The following is a 9,489-nucleotide window of genomic DNA, read 5'->3' as shown; positions in this document are numbered from 1 at the left end:
TATCGAAATGTTTGAGAGCGCGTCCTATCCGGGGGGATGTGGAGATTCGTAGAGAGAAATTTGATGGTGTATTTTTGGACCTACGCCCATCCCCTCTACTTTCTTTTTACAGAAACTTTTATACTCTTCGACTTTGAAAGATTTACGGGTTTAACTGTTTGAAATTGTCTTCTGTAGAAGTTTACTATTATCAAACATGCAAATTTGGGCTCAGTAACATTTTGCCTAGTACAAGTTCGCCTAGTACACTTTCTCCTAGTACATGTTCGCCTAGTGCAAGTTCGCCTGGACAAAATTTTGCCTATGACACAGTTTGCCCAGACAACATTTCGCCTAGATAACATTTTGCCTAGATAACATTTTGCCTAGATAACATTAGAGAGTAATTTTCGCCTAGATTAATTCATTCTTCAAATTATATTTAACCAGCTTTTGGAACAAAAAAATACGCAATTTTTTACTGTAAAAATTTCACAATTTTTTTTGTAGTGTAAATCATTCAGTTTTCTACTGACATTGATGTCGACATGACGTCCTTAATTCAGGCAGAGAAAACCAAACGAGGCAGACCAGCCATAATTGATAATCAACATTTCTCATATGGCTCCAATGGACCTGGGTAGAGTCCTAATGTTTGGCACATTCAGGACCAGTTTGTCAAACAAGATGCTGATGCAAGACGAGCAATTCTTTCTAATTCAGTTGGCCAGGATATGGCTGATAATACAGGCAGAAAGGAGAGAGCCAAGGATGCAAAACAGAGGGTTAAACTGGTGGTAGTAGCTTTTGCTGCAATGCCTAAAACTGATTATCTGAAAATGCTGGCTCATGATCTCCAGCGAGCTAGAGCCCTTTAAGAAAAAATTTGTAAACATTATTATATGCAATATATTTTTTTGCTTTTAATTGAATTTCTTGAGAAAAAAGAGGAACTTCCAGAGGCGCAACTAGGACTTTTGCTAGGGGGGGCAATATATTTCCGAAAGTGTACTAGGCGAACTTTTACTAGGCAAAATGTTACTGAGCCCAAATTTGTTATCCTAGGTGAAATCAAAAAGCAAAAAAGAACTAAAAATGATCGATTAAAAACCCCAAAAACTATCATTTTTGCCTTATATTTTTTTCAAGGGTAACAGATTTGCATGTTCAGTAAACTTCTACAGTATAAAGTTTTAAAATGTTTGAACCTTCTCATGTTGTCGTACCTTTTAAAAGTCTAAAAACATTAAAAGTTCCTGTGAAATAAATCTGGATATTGCCCATCCCAATTAAAATTTTAAAAAATAAATTATTTATATGTAAACTACTATAACACATGAGGATTAAAAGTAAAGTTTGCAAAGTTGCAGTTTAAGAGATAAGATCTAATCTTCCAGAATAAGGAAAACCTGTCAACTTTGATATGCATTTTAAAATTATTTTTTTTTGTTAAAAAATAAAAGATAAATGAACCCTGAACCTGTTGAATATATTTAATTAAATTTTACAGGTATTTTTGTCTATAAAAGCTTTTAACACTTTGTGGATTTTACCGTTTCTAAGATGTCTCTATGAATTTTTCTTTAGGGTCAGATGATTAAATCTGTCATCGTTCATGCTGGCTTTTTGTTAAAGCATATTAAAGTATCTGCTGGAAAACAAGTTACAGTAAACTTTTAGGTTAGTCTCCAGAAAAGGGGGGTCAAAAGATACTCTTGAACCCCCTTTTTTTAAATAATGAAATAAATTACCTACCACCATAGTGTATACTTGACACATGGTGTCCCACAGAACATGACAGTTGGTAATTAGTTTAAAATGTTGTATAACCAACCAAGGAGCCTCTTGTGAATCCAATCAATTGAGTCTGTTGTGAATCCAACCAAGGAGCCTGATGTAAATCCAACCAATTAAGTTTGTTTTGAATCCAACCAAGGTGCCCGATGTGAATTCAACCAAGGAGCCTGATGTAAATCCAACCAATTGAGTTTGTTTTGAATCTAACCAAGGTGCCCGATGTGAATTCAACCAAGGAGCCTTCTGTTAATCCAACCTCGGAAGATGATGTGAATCCAACCAAGGAGCCTATTGTGAATCCAACCAAGGAGTCTGTTGTGAGTCCAAACTTGGAGCCTGATGTGAATTCAACCAAGAAGCCTATTGTAAATCCAACCAAGGAGCCTGTTTTGAATCCAATCAAGGAATTAGGAAAGTGAATCTTCAAAATCCCCCCAAGATTACTGAACATTTACGTATTGTACTGCATAACCTCCACAGTCTAGCACTTCCCAAACCAAATGTTGCCACCTGTTATTCTATAGTCTATATAATCTGAGCAGTCTAGTTTAGTTGCATTACAAGTTTGGCACATTTAAGAATTAGAGCAGCTAATTCCACAGACAATGTACAACCCAATTTATATAAGTATGTTTAAACTGCATTTATTACAACTTTACTTGAGGAGTAACTGAGAAGCTCTCTTGAGAAATTCCTTTTTTGCTTGATTTGCACAAACGGATGAAATGAGGAGAGGTATCCATTTTTTTGTGGATAAAAAAGTCTGCCTCTTGAGGAGTGCAAGTGGATTTCTGCCTGGGAAAAAAAATTTATTGCTTAGTGCAAAAGGGGTTAAGTTCAATTAATTAAAACGAAAACTAGGCCTGGGCATCGTTCCTGGGGAACAAATGTTCTTTCATGAGAACGAACGGAACGATCAAGAACGATCCCAAAAGAAAAAACGCATAGAAAGCGGTTTTAAAAATATTGAAACGATTTGTAAAGTAACGGAAAGGAATGGGAATTGCTTGAAAAGAATGTTTAAAATCAGGAACCCGTTCTTATTATCAAGAATGCGTTCTAAGTCGGGAACGCATTTTAAATCAGGAATGTGTTCTAAATCATCTAGAAATAATTAACAATTAAAATATTTTTTTTATTTGACCAACTGGGATTGAAAAAATAATAAAAAATTAAAGAGTTATGGGCGATACAATGAAAATATTTGTGAAAAATCGAGATTTTTGGAAAAATAATTTTAACAATTTGTCTTTTTTCATCTCTTGGAGGTTGATTTTGATATTTTAAATCATGGGATGGGATCGTATTCTCCAAGATCTTCTGCTACGTTTATTGCCATTTAAAGTTTTTCTAGCGTGTGGGAAGCCATAATTAAAAATTCTTTTAAAATAACTTTGTTCGATTTATATGGAAATATGTGAAAAAAGTCATATTATTGACATTCTTAGCAGAAATGTTTTATAGCATGGAAAAGATGCTCAGAGCCATGAACAATGCAATGGAAAAAAGAAACGGCAATAACTTGAAAAACGAAATGGCAATTGAGATTTAAGTAAATTTTTTTTTTCGCAAAAAAATATTTTTTCACCGAGAAATACAGAAAATGACAATTTAATTGAAACTTGATAAAATAGGACCTCTTTCAAGTATTTCTCAACCCTCCAAGGCAAAATCCAATCAGCCGGCCGCCCGGGGGTGGGGAAGGGGATGAAAACATTCTTGACTAAGAACGTAACAAAGGGGATGGAACCATTCTTCGACTAAGAACGCCAAGAACTGAACAGAACAATTCAAAAAAAAGAACAAGAATGGAACGATCTAGCTGAAGGCCCTCGTTCTAGAATGGAACAGAACGATTTAAAAAAAGTCGTAATGTGCTCAGCCCTAAAGAACACTTATTTGTTTAGTCACAATGTTTTAAAGACTTTTATCAAACTTCAGAACTCTCACATGCATCATCCAATTAATCTCTGACTAAAATATTTGTCTAAAAATTGATCCATTTATTCAATATATCCGATATATTTTGCTGTTCTTGTTCAATTTTTAAAGCACACTATTAGATTACAGCATTATTTTCACTTTGAACTTTTAGCACTTTAATGTCTTGGTTTAATTCTTTGTTTAGCTTCAGATTAGATTGTTTTTAAAGGTATAATGCTCATGGGCAAAGACCACTGCACCTAGAATAACAAAATAAATGGAAAAAATAAACACTTTCAAATTTAATTATTCAAATAAAAACACTAGGTCTTTTATTAGATAATTTTTAAAAAATGTGTCTGAAATATCAATCTATCAAATTTCCCCAGGTTTGGACACTTTACGGACAAATTATTTTTAATTGACTTCCTAGGCTTTATTCTCTTTATATGCAAATATCTCCCAGCTTAAGCTATTTGAATTTACCTGTAAGTAAGCCTATAAAGTATATGATGAAGCAAAGATAAAAGCTCTCCATGTACAAGGGTTCGGGTTCAGTTTTAGTCTCTGTCACTTTCAGAGCTCTTCCGTAGTGAATTTTTTGGAAATGTTTCATCAGTCCTGAAAATTCATATGAAAAAAAAATAGGTAGAATTCTTTTCCCTATAGGATTATAAAGTCAAATGATCAAATGAATTGATATTAGATAATTTATGAATTATGCAAATATCATGCATGAAATGTTTTAAGAGATGTCTATAATAATCATGATGTTCCACAAATTACAAAATTTTCAATTCATAATATTTCAAATCTGTTAACTAAACCAAACTTTAAAAATATTACCTGAATCAGTCAGCTGTGTGATAAATCTTTGAATAGTTTCTAAATATTCTCCTTCCCTCTTGTAGAGCCAGCCATCTATTGTTTGATGGAGAAAGATACCTCCACCCTCATTGTTTGTGGATAGTGAAACAGTTACCTTAAAACAAAGTTCACATTTGTTTTGAATTTAGTTCTGAAATGATAATGTTATACAATTAAGTTAATAATAAATCAATTTATTTCCTGAAGTTGCCAAAGGAATTGAGTTTTAGTAACATTTTGACTAAAAACTTATTTCAGACAAAATTTAAACCTACAGAATTATGACCATATTATTAGGTCGTTTCAGGGAACATTTCTTTGAAAAGCCAGAGTTTGTAACGGAGGAAAATGCTAAAGATTCTTTTTCTTTTAAATCATTTTAGGCTATTGTTCCCCATACCCAATTGATTTGGCTTGCCGAATTTGAACCAATTGCTTGAAGTTTATCAAGAGAAATTGAGCCCCTAGAAAAATTATAAATACGATTTTAAAATGTTTAAAAGTGTTTTTTTTAATGAGCTTGAATTAACAATGTTTTTTTTTAAACTGTTCTCCAAGAAAATTGATCCAAAAATATTTTTAGTTTATCCCCTGTAATCATATGCATTGCTTTTTTACATAAATAACAATTACCACAATAAGCAAGTAAACCACGCACCTCCATAAAAGAGGCCAAAACTTTAAACAAGATGAAAATTGTGCCTAGGACTCAATTCCTTTGGGCTCTATTCAGTCGTTTTTACGTTTGTTAGTTACTGATAATTAAAGAGACAGGCAGACAAGCTAAGTACATAGTTGTTAAATTCATTTCAATATGTCATGTGGAATTTGTTCCTTGTTAGTTCTATTTTACATAAGAAAGTTTTTAGATGATATTCTAATACAATTACATTAAGCTCAAAAATGCAAATTTTTACCCTTTATGAGGATCAAATATGTAAATATTACAGACAAATTCTTTTTCATAAAAATTTGTTAATAAGATCTAACCTTGCCATCTTTAAGCTGCTGTTCTGTAATCATATGTTTCATTGTGTTTATATCAACTACAACGCAATGTCCTCTATTTGTGATGGAATCTGCCTTTTCTAATTCACTAAAAGGGTTTGTTTACAAACAACTCTTTTCTAATTAAATAAGTGTTCGTTTTCTCAAAGCACTGTTCAAATCAAGATTCCCACCATCAGAAAGAAAATTAAGAAAATAGGAACTAATTGATTCAGTAGGATTAGATATTGCTCAAAGATATTTTGCTGAATTATTAAGATAGATTAAAGGGAGTGTTCGCGAAAAATAAAATGGGGTTTAGGCTAACTTCTATTTGTTGCGTCTGTAAGGTAAAAATTGTTAAAAGTGACTTATAATGAAAAATGTAGCGTCCATACAAATTCAGAAAGTTGCAATGTACGACTCGTATCGTAAAAAAATCAATTTAATTTCAAAACAAATCATTCAGATATTACAACCTAAAGTCATCAAGTATTTTTCAACGTATTTGTATATAGTTAATATTTCATAATATTTGTTATTTGTTTTATATACAATGCACTTAAAACGACTTTTTCTGCTAGGCATCTCTGCCACGTGTAATCATTAAGTGCATCGAGAGCAGAGAAATCTGGGGGCCAACTATTTCTTCAGCATGAGTCGTTTTTAACAATTTTCTCTTTATAGACGCAACCGATAGAAGTAAGATTAGTTGCTATCAAAAGCGATTATTTTTCACTGTAAGCCTAAACCCTCTTTAAGTTTTTGCAAACACTCCCTTTAACAGGCAGAGAACTTAAATGCAAGTGACCAGAAAAGAGAGCTAGATGAGCTAAAAGCACAGCATTATAGAATGATATATTAGGATTCAGTTAAAACCAATAATATGTATTTAAAAATGCAATGGTCGGCGTTTATAAAAATACAATGAACGGTTTTAAATTCTTTGGACAACCTTGAAAAAACAATATTTTTTATGCTGAAGCTGAAGCTTAAAAGAATCCTATCTCTTTAATAATGCTAGCTCTCATCTCAACTAGTCCTCCATGCCAATTTGCTTTCTTTCTTAAAACAATTACTGTCAATTATTACCAAGTGCTTTTTCACTAGAAATATCTTAAATGTTTTCTTAACAGAAACCTTTTAAAAGTAAAATGTAAAATCTAATGGAATGTTCTATTCTACTTCTATATGGTTGATATCCAAGATTTATAAAAATATGAATTTTGTTGAAACAAACATTTCAATTATACTGGACAAAAACCTTCCCTAGAATTATGTAATTTTTTTCATTTATTGGAAAAGTCAAAATGCATATATAAAGATCCGAAAAGTTTTGTCAATGGTTACTTTGTATATTATTACACAAAAAGGAATAACAAAATCTGCTTCTTGTAGATTCATAATTACAAGTGTACAAGTGTAACAGTGTAAACTGCCATCTAGTTAACATTAAAGCTTTTATGCCTAAAGCCTCAGATTTTCCAAAAATTACAAGAAAAGAAATTAAAATCATATTCTATTAAAACATTTGTTTTCTTACTCACGAACAGCATAGCGCCCTTGTTTCCTGAAAAAACGTTTTGTTAATTTTAAGCTATAAGTTAAAATTTTCTTTTAACTTACAGACTGAGTCAAAAATAACTAAATTAAATGATGTCTGTAGGTAAAAAAAAATATAAAAATTTAATTCAAAATAACAGTATTTTGAAAGGAAAATTTTTTAAAAAAGGACATGAAAGTTATTGTTGGTATTTTTACTTTAGTCCATTGAAAACATTGAGGAAATAGGTTTCTTTGTTTTTGTTATGGTAGGAAATGTGTATCTAAAATAGAAATTTGTTATGAAATTAGAAAAGAATTATCAAGTTTATTTTATTTTTAAAATTAAGGAGTTTTAGATTAGAGAATATTTTTTTGGGGCTAATTACAAGCTAGTTTTTGTTAAATCTCTTTCGCAAAATTTTTGTTCAGCAAATGAAAAGAAAATTTAATTTAATTTTCCGAAAGTTTTTTGAAATTTTTTTTACAAAGTTTTTATGGACCTTCACATACTTTCGTTGAAAATCCAATTTTTTAGTAGTTATTTAGGATAAAACCATTTCTGCAAAACTATTCGATAGATCATTTTTGTGAAAAAATTACTTAAATGTAGAGATTTCTTCTAAAACGAATTTTAGATTTATTTATGATTTTTTCAATTATTTATTTCTATTTTCCATATTAACCTTTCGTTTTGATTGCGTTAGAAACTGTTCCATTGAACTTATTTCTGGCTCATAATCTATAGCCATTAAGTTTGCTCTATATAAATAACAGAAAAAATGAGAATATTGAAACCATTTATATAGGGTAAATCAACTAAATTGTAAAAGAAGTAATTTCTAATGCTATAGGTGTAATAAATATCAGGTTATTACATTATTACATTATTAATCGATGTTTGTACATAACAAAACCATTTATTCATTTGAACTGCGTTCTATATTAATTTGTAGCATGTTTGGCTTAATCTTGTGATATATATGTTGTATTCTCAATTGCAACTATTTCTGATTGTGCTGTAATACATAACATAATTTGCCTTAAATCATGTGAAAAAAAACAAAGAAAAAAGCAACAACAATATGTTCGTTTTTTGTTGAAGAAACGATTGTTTGAAAAAAAAAGTTTTTAACATTTTTAAATGTAAGTTCTGATTCATTTTTGGTTGGTTTCCTCTCCTAGATAGTATTTATTCTATTTAAAGATGCCTATTTTCAGGAGTTTGTCTCGTCAGGAGTTTGTCTCGTCAGGAGTTTGTCTTTCAGGAGTTTGTCTTTTCAGGAGTTTGTCTTTCCGGAGTTTGTCTTTCAGGAGTTTGTCTTTCAGGAGTTTGTCACGGCGCCAAAAAAGTCTGACAGTGCCATCTAAGTTAAAACAGAGCCAGCATAGGATAGGGTCAACCAGACTTGCCAAATGTCCCTAAGGCCAGTACAAGAGGGTGGTCCTTTTCAAATTCAAATTGACCCTAGTACACGTTGAGGTTTTCACTGCATTTAATTATGGTATTCTAAGTCTGAAATTGGTGCATTGACAAATTATACTGTAATCAATCTTCTAATAAATTAATGTCAAATATAACAACTTTTATGCAAATAAAGTATATCTCCTGTTTTTGGTATGACCAACAAGGTTATAGTGTGTAGAGTGATGATGTACACTGATCCATTACTAATTGTATAGGCCAGGAATTATGACTGAGAGCGTATTGCATATTTAATTAATATAAGAGATTCTGGCCTAACCTATAGTTGTGAACCATACCCCTAAAATTACCCTGTTGTAAGGTCGTCTCTGACAAACTGTACCTCTGTTGGACCCTCCATCCACTTACCAAACCAAACATTTTCAAGGCTTTTGCGTAACTATAAACAAAAACCTCATGGAACTCAACGAAAAGAACCAATTTAAACATGATTTTCAGTGAATCATTTACAAATAAACAGTGAAATTACTTTAACCAGTTAAATATTTTTTTTCAGAAGGATTAAATTGCTTTAGACTTCAGTACAAACAACTTTTCGCCGTCCTACAGTTTTCTAGATTGTAAGTTCCGTATACTTAATTCACTTACTTTTAAGCCTTTGTCCAATTCTCAATGGTACATGTTTCTAAACCAATTTATAATTTCACACAACTGTTTAATCTTTATTAACAATCATTATTTATACACATGTACGTTAATAACAATTTGTATTTTGTTGTAGGAAACCTTCGTTACTGAAATATACATTTTCAAGAAGTTGTTCTCATCTATGTATGGCCGGTAGAAAAGAGTGTTTTCCTAGCCAATTCGGCTTATTTCCCTCTTTCGAGTATTATTCCTTTTGTTCGGCTCACAATAATATCATTATTAGTAAACAGCTAACTGAGCACACAGGTAAAGAACTATCA

At 31.4% G+C, this 9,489-nt stretch overlaps 1 protein-coding gene across 1 annotated transcript; it reads right to left on the bottom strand.

Moving 5' to 3' along the window:
* Window positions 1-3,801: 3,801 nt before the first annotated feature.
* On the bottom strand, window positions 3,802-7,895 carry LOC111700068 (uncharacterized). The gene is made up of 7 exons (XM_023470886.1): window positions 7,782-7,895; window positions 7,315-7,379; window positions 7,097-7,123; window positions 5,557-5,662; window positions 4,546-4,681; window positions 4,186-4,320; window positions 3,802-3,959 (listed from the first exon to the last, which is right to left on the bottom strand). Exons 1-7 carry the CDS (start codon window positions 7,845-7,847, stop codon window positions 3,907-3,909), a joined length of 588 nt encoding a protein of 195 aa, XP_023326654.1. The 5' UTR covers window positions 7,848-7,895; the 3' UTR covers window positions 3,802-3,906.
* Window positions 7,896-9,489: the final 1,594 nt, after the last annotated feature.

Source organism: Eurytemora carolleeae, unplaced genomic scaffold (genome assembly GCF_000591075.1).
Source record: "Eurytemora carolleeae unplaced genomic scaffold, Eaff_2.0 scaffold92, whole genome shotgun sequence".
NCBI lineage: Eukaryota > Metazoa > Arthropoda > Copepoda > Calanoida > Temoridae > Eurytemora > Eurytemora carolleeae.
The sequence above is the reverse complement of the archived record's forward strand: the minus strand, read 5'-3'. Positions and strand labels throughout refer to the sequence as shown.